The following is a 26,283-nucleotide window of genomic DNA, read 5'->3' as shown; positions in this document are numbered from 1 at the left end:
CTGACCCATGCTCTATTGCCTCTGACTGACATGTAATGTTTTCTGAATACAACTTTTTCTTGCAGACCTACTGTAGCCCGACAGTCAAACATCTTAACAATCAATGGGCAATTTTTCTGATAGCCTTGAGCCACAATTTAAAATTTCTGGGTCTCAAGAAACATTGCACAGTTCATTTTTTCAATTTTTTTTTTAAATTGAATGGGATTGGAGGTTTCTTCTTCTTTTTGTTGTTATTTCATCATTATATTTTAGAGTTTGTATCACAATTTTCATGTATTTCCCGACCCAAAAACATACAGCCAACATTCATGTGCCTGATTAGGAACTAGATATTGTAATGATGGGCTTTAGGGATTGCACGTAGTTCTGAATTCAGGGTGCCAGCCCCCTAATCTAAATGGGGAAGAAATTTAAATCCCAGAGCTCAGAGTCACTTCAAAGAGTGAGATAGGTGACATATAAATTGACTGATTGATTGATTGAATGAATGAATGAATGAATGAAACAATGAATGAATGAATGAATCAATCAATCAATCAGTGAATCAATCAATCAATTTATTCCTTTGTGAATAAATCAAAGAGAACCTTGAGTGACTATGTCTTGATCTGTGAATCCCATAATTGTACTCTAGCTTCATTCAAACAATATTTTAATTAGATTAAAAAATAGAATTGGTTGGTCCGATAACTATATCCAAACAAATAAATTATATAAATGGCTTACTAGCTTATCTGATTCCCCTAAAATGCCAACCAGCAAACTATTCAACTCTAATATTACCATGTTGTTTAAACCTAGACACTGAGTCACCTAGCACATTTTTTAGAAAATTACTGACTTGATGTAAAATAAAGAGTTTGAATTCTAAGTAGTTATATAAATTCCATTGTTACAATTGTACTCATGCTGGATTCCACAGAAATGATATTCAATTGACCTAATCAACATTAGGCATCTCGGAGCCTTATGAAGTCCTTAAACCACTTTTCTTAAGATCCTCTCTGATCACCATTGTTGAAAACTGATGGTATGGAAAGAGAATCATACTGAAACCATAATCTACGTTATACAATAAATTTTAAAAAGAGTTTAAAAATCCTGAAGCTCCACCATCTGCAGAGCACAAGAAACTGCTCCAGAAAATACTAGGCTGGCCACTTCGTATGATAATTTCATATACTACAGGTTCCAGCAACTCAATAATAATTAGTGCAACTCTTGGGCATCAAAACTTTGCGAAGTGCTCATTTAAAGGCAGGATTAATTTCAAATTAACATTCATCCATAAATGCTGCTGTATAAATGCATTTCAAAAAGGAGTCATTGGTTCATCCCCTGTGTGTAAAACAATAAACGTGCATTCAAAAGAAGAATATATGTTATAGAAAGAATGTAACTATATATTAGCCAAAGGTAAGATAAGCATAAAGGATAACAGAGAAACACCTACATGTTCTGAGGTGAAGGCAACCAGCCTTGGAATAGCTGCCATTCCTTTCTCTTTGACTTCTGGGAACATCTTGAAACGTGCAATCAACATAGCATACATGTTAGATATGGCACCACCTGGAGAACACAGTAACAAACTGTTACCTTTTTTTATTCACAGTTCACATACAGACTACATTTGTTGTAAGAACCTTTTTCAAAGTAGACATTTTTCTCAGGGCTTAATCCAAACACAGGTACCATAAATTCTCACTCATTCAGTTTATAACCTGCTATTCATTTGCTGAATTTTAAGTAGATAATGTAAGGAAATAGAAGACAAAACAGAAGACAAAAGCAATAAAAATACTATATAACCATATTTCACTTTTGGCTCTTGTTTGAATCCATTTGCTCAATGATCCTTTTACTATTAAAAATGTAGATAAACTTCTTAGAAAGAATTTGGAATTTTCTATTTTTTATTTTCCTATCACCTTCCTTTAAAATTTCCTATCTTGCTGTTCTAGATTTGATACCTTAGCTCCAAATTGAAGGAATAGAGAGTCTTACCTAGGAGAACTTATGTCCTACTTCTAGAATATACATTCCGTGTCTCTATTCTTCACTGACCAAAGAGTTTTTCAATATAATTTCTACAGAGGACATTCTGTTTCAATAGCCAGAGTTTTAGGCAGAGAAAACTGCAGAAAACGTTTTTTTTTTTTCCTGAACTGGACTGTAATAATCCCCAATTCACACAGTAATTATTCAGGCACAGATATACGTTTGCACATTTTGATAATTCTATTGTGTGTTCAAACATTTGCAGTACAAAATAGGTTCCGTCTTTTTAGCTATGATTTTGCACTATGTTATATCTGCTTCTGGCAAGTAGATTTGGGTTCTGCTTTAAAAAAAATAGAATGATTTTTGTTTTCTTTACTACGTAATTATTTTAAAGAGATTTCTGTTAATTGAATATCTAATCGAACAGTCTTATTTAAATTAGATTCATGCATTGAGATAAGACATTAAGTAATAGTTTGTAGAATAAATCATAATTAGCTCACATTACTTGTTAAGTCAAAAAAAAGTCATATCATGGCCTACTGTGATTGTAATAGCTTTGATAAGTGGCTTGCATCATTAAGGAAACTACTATAAATAGTGTATGCCTGTTTAAATTCCCTAAATGAGAACATTAGCTGTTCTAATATTCATATAGCACTCCTATCTTACTATTTACTAGGTCTACATCAGACCTCATTATTAAAAACTATAATTTCTTATTTATTTCATACAAATTAGTGAATATTATGTACTACAGAACTAAGGAGAGGTATTTCATTTGATTGCATGTTCTCAAATTGCCATTTGATTTTCTATAAAGCAGCACAATTTGCTTGAAGGAACTTAGAGCAAAGGTTCACTTGAACAGGCTGCTGATCACATTAGGTTGACTTCAAAGGTACTGTATATCATAATCATGAAAGTACAAAGAAACATCACTTACCAGGTGAAAAGATTCCATCACCAGCACCTCCTGGCCAACCAACTATTTCTCTCATTTTTCTTAATGTGACATATTCCAACAGCACAAACACAGGAGCAATTTCATAGGTGAACCTAGAACATAGCAATGTCTGCATCATATTGACTAAGTAAAAATACTGGTGGAATAACCTACTTCATAGAGCATATAATATAGAATAATAGAGTTGGAAGGAACCTTGAAGGTCTTCTAATCCAACCCCCAACTCAAGCAGGAGACCTTTATAACTTTGCTTTAGATTTGTTGCTTGATTATCTTTTCCAAGATCATCCTGGATATTGATGTCAGGCTGATTGGTCTGTAATTTCCTGGATGTGGTTATTTTTCTCTCCTTTTTTAAAGTTGGGAACCACATCAGCTCTTTTCCCTTCCTCAGGTAGTTCACCAGTGCTCCAAGAATTTGAAAAATATGTTTCAATAGTTCTGAAATCACATATGCCAGTTCCTTCAGAATCTGGGATGTAGTCCTTCAGGACCCAGTGAATTGAATCCATCTAAAACTGATAGGTGTTCTCTTATCTTATTTTTGCATATTTCAATTTGCATTCCTAACCTGTCATTTACAGTTCTGTTTTGGTAAGTTGAGTGTGTTTTCTTTTTGCACGAAGACAGATGTAAACTATAAATTAAGTAGTTCTGTTTTCTCTTTATTGCTCATTATTTCTTTGCCATCTTTGCCCATTAATGGACCAATTATGTTTTTGACTTTTTTCTTGTTTTTTTATATGTTGAAACTTTTTTTAAAATTATTTTTTGATATTTGTTGCAAGTCTTACTTCGTTCAAAGTCTTAGTTTTCCTAACTTCATCTTTGCAGATTTGGGCTATTTGTTGGTATTCTGCCTTACTTTTGTCCCTCTTTCCATTTTTTGTATTATCCTTTTTCCCCCCTCTTAGTTGGTCTGAGAGTTTTTTTCTTGGTTTCCTTGTTTTTCATTTTTAGTGGTATTGAACTAGATTATAAAATGATTTTATAATCATTTTTCAAGGTTCCCCAAACTTCTTGACTTCATTTCCCCTTTCAGATTTTCATCCATGGGATTTTTCCAAAGCTCTTTCTGAGTTTGTTAAGATTACTCTTTTAAGGTCTAAGAAACTGGTTTGATTGCGTTCTGTTGCTTGTGCCTTTTTTATATTGACTTCTAATATGACAGGTTCAATTTCCCATAAAGTTCCTGCGATTTCAACACCCTTTATCATTTATTCTCTGCTGGTAAGAATCAGATCCAATTGCTTCCTCTAGCTTTTGGGTGATGAAGTTGTCAGCTAGGTGGATCAGAAATCTATCTGATCTCTCATTTGTTGCAGAGTTTGCCTCCCAGTTGATGTTAAAGCCCCCCCCCCATTTCTACTGTATACGTTGGTTAACTGATTAGCAAAAAATATTTATTTCTTCTGCTTGATTGGGTGGATAGTAGTGTATACCTATGGCAATGTCATTCTTTTTTCCTTCTATGTTGACCCATATGCATTCTACAACTTCCTGCCTTAGATCATTAAAACAGTTTCTGATGCCTTCCAGATATGCCTGAGACTACAGCTCCCAAATACCACTGGCAAAACAAAAGAAGAGAATTCAACATATCACCATCTATGGAAATTCTTGATCATCCAGGTCATGGTTGTCCCAGGTCAAGGTGCTTTTCCATAAGGCAAATGGACTTTCTTGTTGTTTTTTTGCTTGAAAATGTTTTGCTTCTCATCCAAGAAGCTTTTTCAGAATGGAACTTTTTATTCTATCTTTTCTGGAGGGGTACAAATTCCTGTTTTTCCCATTTGCCTCCCTTAGTTTTTTTTTATTGAAAATTTTTAAAATTTTTACAGTAAAATCCCCTTCCCCAGTCCCTCCCAACCCACCCCAAAACCCTCCCCCATTCTTCCCAGAGCTGAATACAGGCTTAACTAGAACTTAAAAGAAAAAAAAACAAAAAAATTTTTTTTAAACCCAAATAAACCTTAAACAAATATAGTTACAATCAGTAAACAAATTGTAAAATACTTTAACTCCATTATATATAAAGAACAGAAAGAGGAAAATTAAATGTAAATTATTCAAAAGCTAGATGGTATTCTCTTATATCATACTTATATTGTATAAAATTTATCCATATCTATAATTCAAAACTTCTGTTTCTTTCACAATTAATAAACCAATCATCTCTCTAACTTAATAACATTACAAAATATCATATTGCATATAAAGTGAATTAGTTAGAATCTAATCCACCATTAAAATATTATAAACTTTAAGTATAAATTATTCAAAAAGCTAAACAATATTTTCTAATATCATACCTATATTATATAAAGTTTATCCATCTTTCTTTATTATCACCATCAAAAACACACATATAAACATTGTTTGTACCATTAAAATTCCCTTATACGTATTTAAAACAAAATATTCCTTTAAATGCTCCTTAAGTTTCTAAGCATGCACTACTTATCTAAAATTTTCATTCAATCTCTCTAATATCATACATAAATTTATCCCTCTTTCTTTGTCATCACAATCCAAAATACACATATAAACATTAATTGTACCATTGAAATTCCCTTATACATATTTAAAACAAAATATTCCTTTAAATGCTCCTTAAATTTCTAAACATACACTTCTTATCTAAAGTTTTCATTCTCCATAATCTTCTCTCCTCTTTTCCAATGACCAGTTCCATCCGCGATGGACTATAATCTGTCAATAACCTTGAAGCAATCTGTACATTCTTTACCCATCTCTCTTAACCAGTAACCTCGAAAAAACTGCTTGAAGATCTACCATTGAAGATTGCGCCAAAGAACTCTTAGGTCTTGCTTCTCCCACAGACTCAGAAACAAATTCTTGTAAAACATCCTTAACCTCCTTCTTCTGTTGTTCCTCTTCCTTGCATTTATATGCTGCCCGAGTCATTCTCTGCTCCTTCATCTCCACTTGTTGAGACCCCTCAGTCTGTGATTTTCCAACTTTCATCAATACAGCTTCTTCAGACTGCAATTCTACCTTCTTCTCTTCCAAGACTTTAAACGTTATAGGTGACGATGAGCATGCTCCCAGGACCGAAGTATAAAACTCCTTTGCTTTAAAAACAGTATTAAGTCTATAACGTATCCCCGCATAGCTCACCACTATTCCAATCGGGATATTCCATCTGAATGGCATCTGCCTCTTTTTAAGTTCATCTGCTAAAAAAGCAAACTCCTTTCTTCTTCTTAAAATTTTAGATGGAATCTCTTTAAAATTATAACATCTTGTGCTGCAATCTGAAACCTCTTATTATAAAAAACTTGTATAATTTCATTGCGTAGGGATCTTTTCCCAAAGTAAATTACCACATCTCTTGGCAGATTTCTTTGCTTTGCAACCCAAGAGTTAACTCTAAATATTTTTTCAATTTCTCTGAGTATTTCCTCTTTTTCTCTATCCAAAATCACAGCAAAATCATTTGAAACCATCTCTCTCAGATCTCCTTGCAGATGTTCACTCAAGCCTCTGATTCTTAAAGCGAATTCCATCTCTCTATATTGAAACATAAGAATCTCATCTTGAAAATTTTCCATCTTTTTTTCCATGCCATCAAATTTTCCCTCCAAGACCTCCACTTTATCTGCAACTTCTTCAACACGAAAATCCAACTTTTCAACAACAGAGGCAAGTCCTTTTAAAGCCAAAACTATATCTTGCCTCAAGATCCTGTTATTTTCCACTAAAATCTCTTTCACTTCTCCCCTAATTTGAGATATAGCATTTCCCATTACATCTTGCAAATCTTTTACCGTTAGTGACTGTGCAGAAGAAGGGGGTAATAATGTTGATTTAGGCTGTTGCACTGGTAATATCACCGAAGAAGAAACCACCTTAGGAATTGTAGAAATTACTGGGCGTTTTGAAGCCATCTTAAAAGAAAAAATTTTATTTTCCTATTTCCTCCTTCTTAAAAAATACAAAAAAGAAAAAGAAAAAAAGAGTTAAACAAAAAAGAGGGAGATTAACTCAAAAACCCAAATCCTCCTTCAAAAAAATCATTGTAATAAGAAAAAGAAAAATAGGAAAAGAAGAGAAAGGAAAAAAATAATTAAATAGACAAAATCCATTCTCCTTAAAAGAAAAAACTTCAAATCGCCATTTTACTTTCCCTCTCAACAAAGGAAAAAAAAGAAAATGAAAGTAACTCTTTAAACTTGAAATCCAAACTTAAAATCCAAATAAAATCAAAAAATAAAATCCTCTAATCAGCTCTGTCCGCTTTTTAAATAATGCACCAGTTCTCTTTAAGCGCGGAGGTGGGAGTGGCATCTTGCGTTGTCCCAAACAACAAGGGACAAAGGCACCTGAGAAGCGGAGACACCCTGAACTCTGTGGGAGCACTCCTTTCACTCCAAAAGAAACTCCTTTGGAGATCTCAGAGGCTCAACCACTTTTCAGGGTGAAACTCCTCTCCCTCCCTTGGCCCGGGAAGGAGGTTTTAAACCGCAGAACAGCTGATGCCTGCTGTTCTCAGCGGTTTTAACGCTGTCTCAGGAGGACAGCTACAAAGTAGCCGCCATCGCCAGCGCTACACCACCGAAAGTCCCCATTTGCCTCCCTTAGTTTTAACCTGCTCTTCATATTTTTACTAACAAATTATTTTCTGTTTATCTGTTTGGCTATGCAACTCTCACTGTTCTGTAGAACCATTTTTCAAGCCATACATGGTAAATGCTACATTTTTCCCCCTCTTTCTTTTTTTCTTTCTTAAAAAGAGGCATGCAAAATATAAATGCTAATCTATCTGCTGACAATAGTGCAACCTCTTGTGTACTATAAAATAAATATATTAATAACTATGAATGTGAAATTTTATCTGATTAATTATTGTTCATTAATTATGAATGCGAATATGTTTGTTGGGTTTTGTTCCTTGTAACTAATGAACTGAATGCAAGTTTTATTAAGTCCTTTGCAAATCAATGAACAAGAAATAACTATTCTCAAAAAGTGAAACTTTTATCTATCCTGCTATGTGAGCATTACCCCTCAATTAAAATAATCTTTGGACCAGCTTTCATCTATGAAGACTTTAATTTCATGCATGCAAAAATGGACAAACTCAGGCAATGAGGATTTTTTTTTACTGTTGCTAATTTAAAAAAACAAATATTTTGCATAGATAGTAAAATAGTGTACTTTATTTCTGAAAACAATCTAAATTAATTTCTGACTTAATGATGCTTAAAAGGATCTTATTAGTCAATTTACATACTTACATATTAGTGTTAGCTGTAGAAGTTAGCCAATCTGCAGCTAATCCAACCATATCCAATCCAGTTGAAAGCTGATTGAAATATCTGGGATGCCCTGCAAAACATCTGAATAAGCTACATTGAAAGATACAATTTTTTTACTATATTTCTATTACATTCATATTTCCTGCTGTCCATTTTGGTCCATAAAATCCCAACCTTGTTGAATTTATATGGCAAACAGCTTCAGTGAAAACCCATTATGTTTAGCTTTAAGCAATGAGGATGAAGGTTCTATACAGAGAGACTTTTGTGCAGGTGTTATTAGCTTCACCATTACTCAAAATGCCTTGTTCTCTTAAAAGGACTAGATGGATCTTTTCCATTTCAGAAAAAGTTGAATGACAGTTGAATTATATTTCAATATAGTTATACAAAGAGCATCTTATATGAATCCAAAAGAATTTCTTTAAAAAAATCTTTATTTTCTCAAACTAGGTAAAAACAAAAAGAAAAAGATAGCTATGTAAACAGCGTTAACATAGTAAAATAACATTCTCACCTCTAAAAGGAGAGAGAAGGGGGAGGGAGGGGAGGAGAGGAGAGGGCACAGGAAGGGAGGGGAGAAGAGAGGAGAAGAGAGGGGAGGAGAGGGAAGGGGAGGGGAAGGAAAGAGAAGAGAATGTAGGTAAGGAGATGGGCAGGCAAAATGTGCCTGGACATTTATCTAATAAACAAAACAACTTCATAAAATTTGAACAAATTGCCCAAATTGCTCTCTGCCCCTTTGTCAGAACAAACATCACCATCTGAATGCTGATAGACCATATGTAACAGGTATTCATTCCTACATATTAGCAAAAAAAGTTTTCTTATATAATCACAATGTTTGGCCATCCTACATGCACTGTGCTTAATATTCTAATAAACTCCAAATACTGTAGACAGAGCCATCAATATATAAACATTCTTAATGGGCAGTAAATTATTTTATAACAAGCCTAAATCACAAAACAGGATGAATATACGTCTGATAAATATATTCAGAAGAAAGAGACTGCCTCCCACCAATACTAACTCTATCCTCCACAAATCATTTCTCACAACCTTTCATTAGTTTTTAGAAAGGATCATCTCTAAGATGTTTTCCTGTAGATCATTTTCAGATATCAGAAATAAATCTTACATGGGTCTTTGTGTTTTTTGATAAAAATAAGACAGTAAGACAGAAATGTGTAAATAAAATCTTGCCAGTCTTATTAAGAGAAGAACAGGACTGAATTTTACATCACCAATTTGTTTCTCTTTGTACCTTTTGACCCAGTGTAACTGTGAATTCTACAAAATATGATGACTTTCTGGTTATTAGCAGAGTAATTTTAAATAATGCACAAAGCATTCCTAAAACTAATGGTCTTCATTCATATTTAGATTGAGTAACTAAGCTCTGTTTGATTGGGACCTTTATCTCTCACTTATTTTTTCCCTGCTTAATTAAAAATACTCCTGTAAACCAATTGTCACGAACCAATTGTCAAGATATGTTACACTCTTCCAAAATATTTAGCTAGCAAGGTTGAAAGGAATTCTAGGAATGGAAGTCCACCATAGCTGGAAGACTTCAGTTAGGAAACGATGCTCAAATTTCCATTGCTAGAAAAGGGTAAATATGCAAATTATTTGGATTTCTTTCTACCCCTTTCCTATAACAGTTTAACACATGTATGTTACTTCAAGTAGCTCCCACACACAGCACATTCGGAATTCTTCCCTCTAGGGTTCTTTGCACAGTAATTAATCTAGATATGGACAGATAAAAATATTTCAACTGTATTCATAGACCTGCAATCAAGCAAATTACAACTAGCTTAATTTGCTTAGCAAGTAGAGTGATTAATGGCTCAGAAACTACAAGGGCTAGATTCATCCAATGTTCTAATTAATAGGACCACCACAGGCATTTGCACATCCTTAGGTTGCAATTTCTAGTAGCTAGATAACTTCTAGAGAGTGTTCAGATCTCTATTTTCAATTCAGGGCCACCTGGATTTCACTGCCCAGATAAAATAGAGTAGCTCTATTCTAAACCACAAAACAGATACAGTATACTACATATTAGCACATTCCAGAAAAACAGCCTTCTGCAAACACTGTTTTTTTTTTAAGTACTTCTAAAGAAAAACAGAAATAAATATTATTTTAATTGCAATTCCCCTTTACCATATGAAGAAATCTTTTTTTTGTTACCAATTACTGCTATATTTCAGAATCAGAAGAACCAGCCAGAATACTGAGTAGTTACTCATGATTAATCATAACCCATATGATAAACAACTAATGATGATAAGAGACAAAGCAAGAGGAGGTAATGGAATGAAATAGGTGAAGATATGAATTCTTCCCAGGCAGCTGAAGACTATATTACTTCTTCCTGGACAGAAAGTAACAACAATAAATCATCAAATTTCCTGTTAATTGTGATTTTTAAAGAAATCTGATGGAAATTATCTTCACTGGTGTGTCAGAATGATACATGAGAAAAGTCCTATAGATTTATATGGTTTATTCCACTGGCTTATATGTTCTAAACAGTCTGGAGATGTTTAGTTAATTCTTTGGAGCTATTCTTTCATACATAAATAAAAGTTTCCCGAAGTTGCTAGAACAGTTAAAACATATACACGTGTGCTTAACCACACAACACTTGTGTCTCAGATTCAGGACAGCACAAGAGAAGATTAAGAGCAGCTTCACCAGCATTTGATTTTGAAATCAAGCCCCAGACAGCTCCTCTTTAAGATATATAACATCTCTATCTGTAAGGGAAGCAGGAGGTACCGCAAGGCTATTAAAAATGGCATACAGAAACTGAAAAGAAAATTATCTCCCTTGAGCAGTCTTACATCAATCACATGCATATCATAAAGACTTCAGCACTGAAAGGGATTTTGCTGTCATCCACAGAGTGACACACAAAAGCTGAACAGTGAGGTTGTGTGGGTGAAACTAACGGAGAGGAGGAAGGTTGAAGGGGGCAGCAAAACCAATTACTCTCTTAGATATGGAATCAGAGCACAACCTTCTGTTAATTTAGCTTAAAATTATGGAGCCTGTTTTGGAAAAGCAAAGTGTAAGGTTTGACCTAAATTCCCCTGATTTTTATCCCTGTTATTTTAGCCCGTGTTTGTCCCAGGGTGGCACTGTGCCATCCCTACAGAATGATGCAATGAGTAAAATAAAGTGTGAGAGAACAATTAGGCCAAGGACTGTCAGTAGGTTAATACAGGTAGTCCTCAGTTACAATGACTGTTCATTGTTTAATGACTGTCTAGAGTTACAACGGCACTGGAAAAAAGTGACCCATGACCAGTTCTCACATTTATGATTGTTTTCCCAAAGTCAAATGAAGATCAAATTTCAGATGCTTGGCAACTGCCGTATGTTTACAATTGGCTGCAGCATCCTGGGGCCATGGCATTGTTATCTGCAACCTATCTAAGGAGCTTCTGACAAGCAAAGCAAAAAGGTCATCAAATGGGATATGACTCACTTAACAACTGCCTTGATTAGCAACAGACATTTTAGGTTCAGTATCCATATGGCTAAGGGATGTAAATCTGGGCTTTTCAGTATGCTAATGAAGGCCTAAGGAGGGTTTTTTTTTTTTTTCATTCCAAGAACAATATTTCCTTGTAGCTCACCTCCTAGAATCTGGAAGTGGCCAAAATCTAATGTAGACAATGTCTATGACCCACATACATTTTAGGTGTACACTTTCAATCTTCACATATAGCTTTTTTTTCAAACCTGGCTGCTGTAGAAGGCATAGCAAAATCAAATTCAATCTAATCGTATATCTACATAGATTTCACATTAATAATTAAACTATTAATTCCAAATTTCTAATATAATCCCCATCACCCACATTAGGATTTGGATTTAATAAATTTGCAGTCCTATAAGCTAATTTTGCAACACTTAACCATTGCTTTCCTTCATTGATTATTTATTGATTTATTGCTACAAAAATGGTAGTTGAGATTCAGTGCATCTGGAAAGCACCAGAATGGGAAAAGCTGAATTGAAACTGTACTAAATTACTAGAAATAATTTAATGGCAAAACGCATGGCATGTGCACCTGCAGTCTTAACAAATTACATTCATAACATATTTTTATTGGATGTTTTCATATTTATATTATACACCCTTCTTTCCACCAAAAATAGTGTTCAGAGTGCACTGATCTTGAAACATTTCTAGCAAACCTATATATATGGATTAACTCAATCATGATGAGAGATCTTCCTCTACACTGACGAAGAAAAGGAAAATAAATAATATTTTATAGGAGAGATTTCCATATGAATGTGATTCCATGTAGCCTCTAGATTCATTTCAGTGTTTTACAGGGAACAGTATTTTGTCAGATAAAAAATTACGCACAAGTGGATTGTTGAGCCCCACTTAATCTCGAGTGACTTCTCGACTGCCACTCTTAGACAGAACAATCTCACTTCCTTCTAGCACTGATGATGTTACCTAGTTTGGTAATAAAATGAACCACAAAGCTCACAGAATACCAGGGATCCACAGTTCAACTCTGAGCTATTCCCAGAGCTATTCTCTTCTGTCAGTTAGACATATTATGTGGCTCATCCTTAGTGAGTCCTTTGCACTATAAGACTATATTTTGCTCCTAACTGTGTCATGCTACTTTAATATTGTTCCTAGTGAATCCTCTTCTATCTCCACATCTCCCTAACCAGCGGTCTATGTACCATAATAACAGCAGGACAATAAAATGGGTTTTTAGGCAGGAAATGGCAGGCAGTTTTAATAAATAAATTTAGCAAATGACTGAAGACTGACCTCAGTACTAATCGCATTCTAGATAGTCAAGGCCAGGAAAACTGTCCAAGAAGATGCCACCACATCAAATCCAGATTTTTGTTATGGAAAGATGTGATATCCACAATTTCCAACTAATTTATAGACTCCTGATTACCCACACCAATTTATTTATTTATTTATTTATCACAGCAATGTGATATACTTGCCATCTCACGTGATTCTTTGTATGTCCTAGATCACAATGTTATATAAAAAAGATTATAGGTGCAAACTAAATATATTATGTTAAGATGGCTACATGCTGTAGAGCAGTTTATCCCAACATGATGCTGTGAAGATGTGATGGAGGTATATCTTCTATAATTTGTTGACTATCTTAGTTAAGGATTCTGAGAATTGCATTCAATTGAATTCATAAACTTCTAGATAAGGCATCAGATTTCCTTTAATGTAATTGGTGATTAGACTGTGGACAATTACAGGAAGTAGTAAATGAGTAGTGCTTTGAAATCTTTGAATTAGATGCTTCAAATTTTCTTTGCTTCTTTTCCATCATTTGTCATGTGTAATAGATTTGCAGCCCAACCCAAAGAAAATGTTTAATAATATTTATGTATTATTTACAAATAATTCAATTATTTGCAAGAGGAAGGAATATAAAAGTATTTAATATACAAATAAGATAATATTTAATTAAAAAAATCAATGTAATGGAATTCCAAAAAGTAGTAGAGTTACATTTATGAGATTATTCATTTTATGATGATTTCTTTTGGGTGGGTGAAGACTGATGCATTTGTCTATTAAATTTCATTCTGTTATTTTTAACCTATTTCTCTATTCCATCAAGATGGTTTTGAACTTGATTCTGTCTTTTAAAGTTATTAACTGTTCCACCCCATTTTGAATCATCTGCAAAGCTGGTAAGCGTTTTGTTAATCTCTTCATCAAAATTAGCTGTACTTAATCATCATTATTTGTTGATTTACTCAATGAATTTCTAGGCTATTCCACTCCAGGATATCTCTGGGTGGCTTCACAATGAAAAAAACAGATAAATATGATGTCATATAAAAAACAATTGTCAAGACAGCATAAATCTAAAACATCCTATCACCCAATATACAATGATCCAATATACACACCAGCTCAAAATCAGGTGAGGACTCAGATTTGTAACAAGGCAGGTAGGGTGCAGACAATCCATTCCATATTCTATTAGCTTGTTAACAGAGAAGTCTAAGAGTATTTTGTCAAATGCCTTGTGGAAGTCAAGAGATATTATGTCCACAGCATTCTTGCAATCTTCAGGGAAGGATACTGATTGAAAAAATGAAATGAGATTGGTCTGACACAATTTCTTGACAAATCCTTGCTGACATCTAATCATCACCGCATTATTTTCAAGATAATTACAGATGAAGCAGTTTATCATTTGCTCTAAAGATAGGCATCTGGCTCTAAAAGGTCTGTAATTCTCTACATCTTCTTTTCTCTCCTGAAGATAGCAATAATAGCTGTGGTGTTCTATTCTTTTTCTGGTTATGTTTCTGCCAGACTTAAGCTAAAATGTGCTCCTACAACTACTGTAGCTCTCTTGAATTGCTTAGTAAAACAGAAAAAAGGCTCAGTCAGAATATAAGCTAACTCCCCTTTTATTGCTGCCTTTTAACAATTTTCTATCTTTATCAAGCAGCTGCTAGATTTTCTCTTCCTTTTGTTTTGAATACATCTGAAGAAGTTGAACCATTTTGTAGTTCTCAACATCTTTTTCAATTTGAATCTGCACTTTCACTATGAATCCTGACTATCTGCTCATATTCTTCCTCAGCATTATGCATCTCTTCCCAGAAATAGGTGCCCTATTTTATTTTTAGATGTTCATGAAGCTTTTTCTGCAATTACATTGGTTTTTTCCTACTTTTTTATTTGCTAGAATTGAATGTGTGCCATTATAAATAAGTATAATAATTTCACTTATCTTTGACATTTAGCTTCCTCTACCATGAAATCCACCTTATTCCTATTTTGAGTCATTAACATATGCTTTCTTTAAATCGGAGGTATCTATTTGAATACAGTCAGCTTGAATTTCTTTTATTATCAGGAATTTCTAAATATTATGGCCACTTTCCCTCTACATTGCCACTATTTTTTCAACAAAGTCTTCCCTGTTAGTTAGCTGATTCGCTTGTGCTTGTCACCACCTTTCAAAGAAAAAACTTGGCAGCAAGATAAGTCAAGAGTCACCTGACAGTGAGATGGACGGCATATAAATTTAATAAATAAATGAATAAAATAAGCCAGGAATGCTGGACTCCATTTGTCCTAATGCTTACTATTTTGTACGTTGTTTAAAGAGTTCCAGCCTTATCTTCTTCCAGATTAAATGGTGAGCAATCATGCAATATCAGCAGTGGAACTATTTTTATTCCTTTTTCTATTTATTTTAATACAAATGTTCTCAGCTATACTATCAATTTCATATTTCTGTACAGTTGTAGATAGTTTTAACATACAGTGTGAGAATAGAACTTTCATTTCTATTGCTTTCTCTCTTTTTTTGAGCAAGATATATCCCAATAATGAAAAGTAGTCTGCCAGATTTCAGTTATATCTATTGAAGCATATTTACAATAATTCACATTTATCTCCCATATTGTGGACATTGATATAGATAAATGCAGGCTATGAACTTTATGAGAAATATTCTTCCTGGCTTTTCATTGCCTGGTTTAATAAGTCCCTGTATAATTAACTTCACTTGTTTCTGCACTGCATAAGAAGTTAAATTCTTATTTTTCTGCTTTAACTTTGACTGCCCTTAGGATTCAGTCTGATACAGTTAGGCCTGCTTCAGTCAATAACATTTCTCAAGTCTTGGCAGATTCATTCCCAAGATGGCTGCCAAATGGTAAGGGAATTTTTTTCTCTTGCCAACAATCTGCCAATTTTGCTGCCAAAGCCAGTTCTTTGCTAATGCTGCTCCCTGGATTCGAATGGGAGCATCTAGGAATGACACAAGTTGGTTTTTGGATGACTGTGAACTCACCTGGGAAGGAATCTTGAAGATTCCAGTTCCCTTTGGAAGTGGTCAGAAAGCCGCTGGGCATATATCTTCCTCTTGGCAATTTGATTTCTTAAACATGTCAGGGTTTTAACTTTATTTTTTGAATACAGTGTTTTACTTTCTTTTTATCTTTAAACGTTGACAGGTTGGCTGAATGTAATTTATTTCAACCTCCTGCTGAAAACTTTCACTTTTTCTTAAGGAAACACAGCATGTCCTTGGATAATAAAAGTGCTTTTACTTGATTTACATTTTTGTTGGACTTTTACTACAGGGATTTTGTATTTTATCAATTTGCAAAAAGTTTGGAGTTTATTTTTCTTAATCTTTCTTTTAATTCTGGATCAAAATATCCATAAACATCTTCCCTGTTTTTTTTTTTTTTAGAGAATTCTCTATCTGTTATATAGAGCAACAACATATTAGATTACAAAAAAGGGATGAAGGCTAACACTTGGAAAAAAGACTGTTTAGCAACATGTAATTCTTAACTGAAAGTTTTTTAAAAAAAAGTTTGATGAACTCATAAAGGCTGTGGAAAACATTCAGAGGCAAGTGACTGGTCAACTTCATACACCTCCCTCCCGGACTTCAAGTTCAAGTCTGCACTCTTATACAATAGCAGAAAACTGTCTGAGTGGATGTGATAAATTGACCTCTTTTAGTGAAAAGGATTGGAGAATGGATTTATCACATTTAACTGGACGACAATTTCATCTAGACTTTTTTGGGAAAAAGACTGGCTTTGGAGATTGAGCTTATTGTATTTAATTAGATGACAATGGATAAAAGATGGTATTAGGAAAGAAGCATGGATATTTGATCTAGGAGCAATCAGTGTTAATTCTTGGGGTGATTTGGGATAATTAAGAAGCTGTGGTAAATTTTCTACAAATTGATTACAATAACAGTTTGTTAACAGAAGGTTTTGGAATATTAATCTTGTCTTTACTGTTGTTATTCCTGTTAACTGTTAACTTCCTCTTATGTTATTAATATAGTATATAGGTGACAGATGAACAATTTGCAATTAGAATTAGTAGTTTAATAGTTTAAAATTCTTTGGGCCTGCCTCGCAAAGGGTGGGAAACTAATATTGTTGTAATATATTAATCAATATACAACTGGGGAGGACCATATGCATATATGTGTTAGTTTTTCTTATGTACTTTTTCTTCTTTTTTAATGTCTTGTTTGCTTTGTTTTTTTTCTTTCTGTGTATGTTTCTTTAAAACATTTTTGGATGTTTTTTATTTTAACTTGTTTTGAATAAAATTAAAATAGATTTAAAAAATAACATTACCCAACTCTTCATGAAGTGGAATACCAGCAGCTCATAATCCAAATAATAAATACCGTGATCCCATAAATTAAATATGTTTATTTTTACTTATTTGTCAATTATTCTTGACATAATTTTCATAGACATTTACCTGCAGTAACCACTATCCTTTTTCCAGGCTTCATCCACAGATTGGAAGGATGGATGAAAATATTATTTGATATGGACTCCTCAATCTACTTCCTAGATTTTCAAAGCGTGAACTAATTGTAACAATTTTTACAAGGTACATTTGACTCTACATTGAAGAGCAAGTCTGATGAATATTGGAAATTCTTCTCTGACATCCCTGATCTATGCTTCTGGGAGGTAGCAAACTTCACAGAATAGATGTAGCAGGCACACATTTGGTTTATTCCTTGAAATTTTGGCTTTTGTTTGTTTGTGCCTACGAATCTGTGTTGATTTCTGACAACTGCCCAAAAAATCTCTGCTGGTTTTTTGGGCAAGATTTCAGAAGTGGTCACCATTGTCTGCTTTCTGTGACTTAAGAGTGAATGACTGGCCCAAGGCCACCCAGATAGCTTTGTGTTTAAGGTGGGAGTAGAACTCATGGTCTTCTGGTTTCTAGTATGATGCCTTAACCTCTAAATCAAACTGGCTAGGACATTCCTTGTAATTAAGAGTCTCCATTACAGTTTTCTTTTTTGTCCTTTTGTAGATACTTGCATCTCAAAATGCTATTCAAGATTCTTGGTCTTTCCATTGATCCTGTTATTTCTGCAAGGTCCTAAAAGCTATTTATGTCCAAAGGGGATTCCTTTTCAAAAATATAGGCCTATAGGTTCAATAGATTTCCTCCCAGATAACTGTATATAATGAATTGTGGCCTAAGCGATATAGTTCTTTCTCCTCTTTTGTATCTCTATTTTCTTTATTTATTCCCATCCAATTGGGTCAGCAACATCTGTGGATTTATTCATTGAGTGCAATATAGCAATTCAGTCTCCTAAATGTTGGCTTTGATCCCATAGCACTTTAGACTATAAATACACCACATTTTAGCCAGACAGATTGTCATAATCTAGAGTTATGGCTGGTTTGTATCCTGTGAACCAAGAAACCAGGGTCCAATTAACAATGTCTGAATAGAGGCACTATTTTTCTCTGAAGGAAATGTTAATTGCTGGATTCCAAAGAGCAGCAGCAAAAAATAGTGTCTATTATTTCACAAAAAACATTTTGAATTTAGCATATTTTTCAACATCTCCAGTTTAGCTTGTAAGAAGAGCCAATTGCCATGCATGGCAGAGGGGGTAGGAAAGTGCTATCATTCTAATGTCTCCTTCAAGTTGGGTTTTCTTAGGTGTAATATGGTACTGGATGGTCATTGTCTTTTGGGGGTGGAGATTTTAATGACTTCTTAGCCCAGACTACAGACCTGGGTTTTCCTTCTAGTTGCCTATCCAAATATTAACTAGGACTGATCCTCCTTTGCTCTTCAGAATTAGCCAAGGTGAACTAAATATTATATCTTAGGTACAGCTAAATTCTCTGAATTTAGACACAGCAATTCCAGGGTGACAACCCATGTCAATCTTTCCCAATCAGATGCTCTCCAAATGATTATAGTGGGAATACCCAGCTTTGAATGAAACATGAAAATATTAGGAGTGTAGTCCAACACCTTGGACAAGACTAGAATGTGAAATGACACAATTCTGCACTGTAATTCTTTTTCCTGGGAGTTTTCTCTCTTACATGTTTACTTCTGCTCAAAAAACAGGTAATTTCCTCCCCAGTAAACAAGCAGATGAAGACATCCATAACCCCAATTCTCTTCTGCTTCTATAAAAGTATCTCAAGTTGAGATATACTTACAACCACGACAATATTTCTCTGAAACAGTAAAGTTTGAGGCAGCAAATTTTATTAGCATCCATTGGCATCTCTAAAGGATGGCTGAAAGCCAGGTGTATGTTGTTAACAGTTCTTTGCAAAATGCTGTATTTTTATGCACCATCGCTTCTCTTCCGTTGACCATGGAAGACAAGCATTCCCACGTTCATTGCCACGTGACCGTCACTGGGTGACACTCCAACACATGGAACGCAAATATGCTAAAACCATGATGTTTAACCACGGCTCGCTTGATGAAGCACAATTGGTTGTGTAAGCATTCGCGGCTTAACTGAACCTAGAATAAAGCATATTTGGTCTTTGGTCTAATTGATAAGAAACACCCCGAGCAGAAAATCCGAACATTCCCCCCCCCCATCTTTCCCTAATTTCCCGGCTTTTTCTCCTCTGTTCTCCTCACGTTTCCTTTCTCCAGCACCAGTTTTTTTTTTTTTGGAAGCGCCTCGCAACGAGGCTGGAGGCAACAGAGGAGCGGGCAGGGCTGGCTGGCGGAGTGTGAGCTTCCCTGTTGCGGGAGATGCAGCCACCAAGAACGGTCTCGTATCTGGCTATATATATATAAATCAAGGTTTTTGCAGCCTAGTTCTGGTAGCCCCAGGGCCCCTTCCGTGATCGAGGCGACACAAAGCCAGCTATCCAAAGCCAGCTGTTGTGGGATGTTAGGTAGAAGCTGCTTTGTTGGTGACGTGAAGCGGTTTCCGCGACTGAACGAGCAAATAAAACCAATCAAATACAACCAAAATGCGCAATGGCTGGCTTCGCATGAACCTCAGGCTGAGAACGGCAAGGGCCTGAGTCTTAACGACTTGTTGCGTCAAACCAAGGAAGCCACACTATGGCCGAAATGAAGGTGACTTCTGGCAACGCGCTAAAATTGCGCACTTTGTAATGGTTAGACAAAGAAAAACATGATCGAACTTGATTTGTTCATGGGTGCAACTGATAGACAAGAATCCCTTGAAAGGCAACGGAAGCCCCCCCCCCCAGGAAAACGGCGCGGAGATCTCCTGCAGTCACTAGAAATGAGTTCAATTCCAGAGAGTTTTTATATTAACATAAAACCAAAACAGTTAGCAATGGCTAAGAGAAGATTGTCAAGCGAGTCCACGAACTTCATTAAGGCACAGAAGAGAGGAGAAAAAAGGGGGGCAACTCCAGGATGGATGCCCCCTTGACTCTTATTGGTTATTAATTTAAACTAGATTAGTTTTGCTCAACTTTGCATCTTTCACAAGTGCTGTGCTTTAACTCCCCAAATTCCTTGCCATTCCTTGCCCCAAATTCCTTGCCATGATCACAATGGCAAGCGGAGTGCCTCCCCACTCCGCTTGCCATTGTGATCATAGTAGTGGTAGTCAAGTCCAATACAGCTGCAGGGCACTGGGTTCAGCAAAGCTGAACTAAACAATTCTCACATTCAAGGAAGTATCTGAGCATGTTTGCATATTTGTTGTATTCAATTTGTATATCAATAAAGCATAAGGAGTTGGTTGTGTGTGTGTGTTTTTTTTTTAGAAATCTCAGCTCCAAATTCTCTTCTTCTTTTTAATGGAAATCCTTGCACCTGTGATTTCCAGGAATACAGAAAACTCTTTTTAAATCCAGGGTATTTGCAGATATAGTTTTTTCCAGGAAAACAAACTGCAAGAGATCCAAAGGTCACTGAGTATTCTGAACCATATTTTAGAATCAGACACTACAGAAACCCCACAGTTTATTTATGGGTTAGTGTGTGAAAACATCTAAAATATTGGATTAATTGCATAACCATGGTTCATTTTACCACAGGTAAACATATACTGTAGTAATGCAGTCTCACATGTCTAATCACAGTTTGTTGACTAAGTCATGTTCCAACCCTAACCCTGTCTCATTATGTGGCAGAATAGAACTTGGCAATTAGGTTACACCAGTGTATTTTTCTGTGTCTCAGACAGTATCAGATATGGTTTTCTTTTAAGTCTGTATTCTAGCCAAGTAAATTGGGAAAATCCTTGGGTTTCAAAAGATTTAAGAGAATAACTGAGTTTGAAGGGACCTTGGAAGTCTTCTAGTCCAACATCCTGCTCAAACAGGAAAACCTATACATTGCAGACAAATAGTCCAATCTCTTTTTAAAAACCTCCAGACTTGAAGCACGTTTAAATAACAATATGCTTTTCATTCCATCTTTCTTATTTTAGTTCAGTCTTTGCCAGCTGCTGCCCTCCATTTCAGTTTCCAGTACATCAGCTGACTATTCTGAAATTTAGTAGATCTAGAAGGTTGAAGAAAAATTAGCTGATTTCTGGTCTAATTTATACCAATTTGAGCACTGGCCTCTCCTGGAGTTCTCAACAATTGTCTGGAAGATTTTTGGAAATGAAGTACATCCCTGGGGAATATTCAGGGGAAAAAGTGTGTTACCCACCATCAGCAAGCAGATCATTTGGGACATTATGCAACTTCTCCATGACCTGTTTTCCTTGTTACCTTCTGGGAGGAGGCTCCGTGGTATCCGAAGCAGAACATCCAGATTCAGTCACAGTTTTGTTCCATACAGCATTAACCTTGTGAACTCTAAAGCTTCCTCCTTCCATTATGTATTCAAGATGGACAGTGAATAATATTTATATGTTACTTATATGTAAGGGTGTAGGTCTATACATATGTTGTATATAGTATGTTTTAAGTGTGTGTTATGTATGTGTACACTTTATGAGCAAGAAACTAAATTTCATTTTTAATGTGTGCCTTTGTGCCCATAGGGAAAAACAACAATAAATCTAATCTAATCTAATCTAACCCAACCCAACCTAACCCAACCCAACCTAACCTAACCTAACCTAACCTAGCCTAACCTAATCTAATGTTACAGTAAACAGTGGGATGTCTTTCAACTGGATCAGTAACCAACTGATCATTTAAGAATTGCTTCATATTTATCTAGTTGTATTTCCTTATGTGGGACTGAGTGTGCTGGATAAAATAATACATTATGTTTTTTCCTACTAAGGAAGGGATGCATAATAAGTTCCTCCTCCTCTGCTGAAAGTTAGATATGTGAGTGTGAAATGCACTAGCTGTATTATTCACATAAGAAATGAACAGCAGTTGCAACTCTTGAAAAAATATCTGATTTATGGATCTTTTAATACAGACAAACATGTGTCAATTTATATGTGTTTGTGTTTGGAAATCTTTGCATGCATGGACATGCACACATCTCTCAGTGAAATATCTGTACGAATGAGTGAGACTTGGAGACCTGGGTAAACATACTTTTCCTTTCTTGATACCATTCCAGCTCTTTTCTTTTGGTCAGATCTTGCAAAACCCTTCCTGCAGGGAGGAAGGAAGATATAACTTCAAGTGGCCTTCCTGACCCTAATATCCTTCTGTGGACATTTTCTTGGACTCTTCTGTAAGCTTAAACATATTCATGGGTTCCCATTCTGATTCAGACAACTATCCTGACTTTGATTGGGTTTAGCTACTTTGAATGGGCTTCCCAATACCATCTTCAGCCAGCCTCTTGACGGTATTCTTGGAAAAGAAGGATATTCCAGATTGGAGAAACACATGGATGCTGATGGACTCAAAATCATGGGAATGGTGCAATTCTTTACATGAACCGCAGAATGTCCAGCTGCAGGAAATCTGTTCTTGCCCACATATGGCCCAATAAATCTATTGTTGTTTATCTCAGCCTTCTCCCAGGGAGGATTGGAGCTGGACATGAAAATTCTGGAGTCCACCATATCTGGAGGGTATCAGGAAAGGGAAAAGCCTATTTAAACTACACCTTCTCTCTCATTCAGTTAAAATGCCTGGCTGAAAGGTGGACAAATCCCGGATCTACAAACTGAAAAGAACTGACTTCGACTGATTCTTCTGGATGGGAGGCTGGAGATGGACAGAATTCTCTCCTTTCAGATTCTCTTACCATTGTCTAACAAATCATACCGAGATTGCTGGGTTTTCTTGCAATGGCAACCTTGGAATACGACCACATGAATTCCAGTGCAGGTTTTTTCCAAATGCGAGTAGCTCTTTTAGGGAGCCAATTTTCTTAATCTGCCATTAAATGAAGCTTGAATTTTTTTACAGGCCTCTTTGGGTTTAAATCCGGAGAAAGCTGCAGGAATGATTTCCAAGAGAGCGCAGAAGGACGGGGCTGTAGAAAGCTGTCCCCCATCCCCGACCCTTTTTAAGGGAAAGCAACGCCACGTTTTTGAGAACTGCCTGCAGGAAGAATTAGGAAGAGGTCGTGTCCCGAAATCGGAGTATTTGAAAATTAAAACAGACTCATTTGCCACCGGGGTAGGTGGATGAATCCTAAATCAGTCCGTCGACCCAGTTACACAACCAATCATGGCTCCCACATTCTGATCTGGCAGGGATATTCTTAAAAATAATCGATGTCACAGAGAAAGAGAAGAGAGAGAAAATCCTGCTAGCAACGAAATTCAAGACAGGGCGGCTTCAGCAAAAAAGAAAGCGGGTGCCATACCAAGATCCGGCCAAATACCTAAATTTGGCACCCCTTTTTCTCAACCTTCTCCCCAAATTTGTAAATTGAGGCAGAAGAACCGTGCGCGATAGCAAATAAAGAGAGGCTGCGCTGCTCTGAGGTTTGGCTTCGGAGAGACCTCCTTCCATTGGCATCTCGAGAACCGGGCCATCAGCCGCGAGCGAAGGTCGGGCAAGAGCCGCCCCGCCCGCATTGGCTTATTCCCAAGAATGCCGTTCAGCCACTTTCATCTCTGGCAGGAAGAGAGCCAAGTATGCCGTGAAAGCAGAAGAATAATAATAAGAAGAGGGTGAAGGAAGCGAGAAAAACTGCAACCTCTACAAATATTAATGGATGGGCGAGGCTTCCTTCACCCGTTGGGTGTCTCCGAGATGCATTTGAATACAACCCTTATCACACAGCCACGCAGCCATGGGAGTTAGTGTGGTTTGATGATGCTGGCTGGGGTTGATGGAGCGCGTTGGGGGGGGGGGGAAATGAGTTCCCCCACAGAGTGCTATCGAGTGCTAGCCGCCGTTTGCTATGGGCATTGAGGTAAAATAACAAGAGAATATTGTATTACCGGGCGCAATCGAGGAACTCTCCTATTCAATCGATATTTCGTTTCTTGCCCTGTTGCTCTGCTCGTGGTTTTCCTTATTCTTCCTCTTCGCCCGCGACCATCCCTTTGTTCCCACCCACCCTCCACCCCAAAAGCGATTGCCTCACGAGTGATTTATAGCGTTTTCGAGGGTCACCCAGCCATCGCTGTGGCGCTGAAATGTCTGTCTTATTGATATATTGGTAATGGTCAGATGACACTATAAGAGACTATAAATCATTAGTCTGGCATGGCCTATACCGTTTAGGTCCAGCCACGGAGAGGCGCGCAGCTACTCAAGCCAATTCCGTTTGGGTCGGAATTATCCAGCCAGAAAATGCTTCAATTCCTTTTAAAAGCGAAAGAAACAGAAATATGAACCTCCGGTTGGAACTGCAGGCGCTGTGCCGGAGGAGACAGAAATAGAGGGGGGGGGGTTTACTTTCCAAATGGTGCACTTTTTGAAGGGGGTGTGTGAGAGAAAGATTCTGTCCTCGGAATCAAACCTTCTCCCTCCTCTCACAAACACGGCAAGCAATTGCTGTCCTTCAAGGGTCCGGCCTCCCACTGACGGTCACTGTCCCGAGTCCTACCCACTAGCCGCGGCGGAATCGAATTAATGCCGCTCCCCTTCTTCCTTCGCCCTGCCCAGAAATTGCAGCTCTTTCCCTTAAAGGCCCAGCACGAAAAGGCTGCAGTGGCCAAGATGATCAATAGCAAAAACCTGCCCTGGTCATGGTCAGCCGAGCCGGCTTACCTGTTTTGATGGCGTATTTCAGCGCCGTCCTGCAGGTCAATAGAATTTCCTCCAAGGTTTGGGGCTGATCCGCCAATTCCCAGTTATACGCCTGAAGCAGCTCGTTTGGATAGTGGAAATCAATCACTTTAGTGGATCGGTCAAAATTCTTTACCAGGTACTGAAGCAAAATATCCATCACATCTTGTAGGAAAGTCAAGGTGATTGCTTCCCCGTCCGAAGCAGGTAGAAGATCTGCAGAGAAGGAAAAGACAGGATGCGACCCTTTCAGATTTACACTTGGAATAGAAACAGTCGAGGCAGACTGTATTTGTTGTAAAGTCATTCCTTTACCCTGTAATAATCTGCAGGTCCTTAACATATCTAAACGCTTTGTTTTTTGTACAGTTCAAATCACTGGAATGGGAGAGACACAGAAACATGAAATATATTGTTAGGTCACTGTCAACCTAGTGTCACTGTCGTTGTCAACACAGAAATCTATATTTAAGAATTAATATTTTAAATATGTGGCATGTTTTTTTTTAAAAAAATCAAAGAGTTCTCTTTCAAAAATTAGACACATACTACCAATACCATTAACCCCCCCCCCCAAAAAAATTTAGGTTTATAAATCTTAAAATCGGTTTGGTCGCTGTTCTCCTCCAAGTGGTGCTGAATCAACCGTCAATTTGACAACAGTTCTCCGACAGAAAACAACGTTACTGGATGCGGAGCCACTGACATTATTCGGACCAGCTTCTATGTGATGTCAAAGAAGGCCATTTATTAGTTATATATATGTTGTCTTCGAGCAATATACGGTAGTTTGTTTTCAAATAGATTTATTGAGCCAGAATGATTCGTGTCCCATAAATATTCTTCTTGGCAAGCTCTTCCAAATTTAACAGTCGGATTCAAAATTTCTACATTTCTCAGTGTCTTTCCCCCCCCCCCCCGTGCACACACACACATTGCCCACCGGCCTACTCTGAGTATTCCTTGGGCCTAGAGAGATGTGGTGGGGTTTGAAATTAAACAATTTAGGAGTAGCCCATGAAACGAAAACAGTTTACTGTAGAAATAGTTGCACCTAAATGAAGAAAAACTAATTTATTTGCG

At 36.4% G+C, this 26,283-nt stretch overlaps 1 protein-coding gene across 2 annotated transcripts in view; it reads right to left on the bottom strand.

Annotated features, from left to right (window-relative positions):
* GAD2 (glutamate decarboxylase 2) overlaps positions 1-26,283 on the bottom strand; it is a 53,690-nt gene that overhangs the window by 25,214 nt on the left and 2,193 nt on the right. For both annotated transcript variants that reach the window (XM_039357723.1, XM_039357724.1), the window contains exons 4-7: positions 25,183-25,416; positions 8,233-8,323; positions 2,951-3,063; positions 1,457-1,572 (exon numbers count right to left, since the gene is read on the bottom strand). In XM_039357723.1, the coding sequence (XP_039213657.1) occupies positions 1,457-1,572; positions 2,951-3,063; positions 8,233-8,323; positions 25,183-25,416 (554 nt within the window). The remainder of the gene's footprint in view (positions 1-1,456; positions 1,573-2,950; positions 3,064-8,232; positions 8,324-25,182; positions 25,417-26,283) is intronic.

Source organism: Crotalus tigris, unplaced genomic scaffold (assembly GCF_016545835.1).
Source record: "Crotalus tigris isolate CLP2741 ecotype Arizona unplaced genomic scaffold, ASM1654583v1 scf7180000018940.2059657, whole genome shotgun sequence".
Classification (NCBI taxonomy): Eukaryota; Metazoa; Chordata; class Lepidosauria; order Squamata; family Viperidae; genus Crotalus; species Crotalus tigris.
Note: the sequence above shows the minus strand (reverse complement) of the source record. Positions and strands in the feature narration are given on the sequence as shown.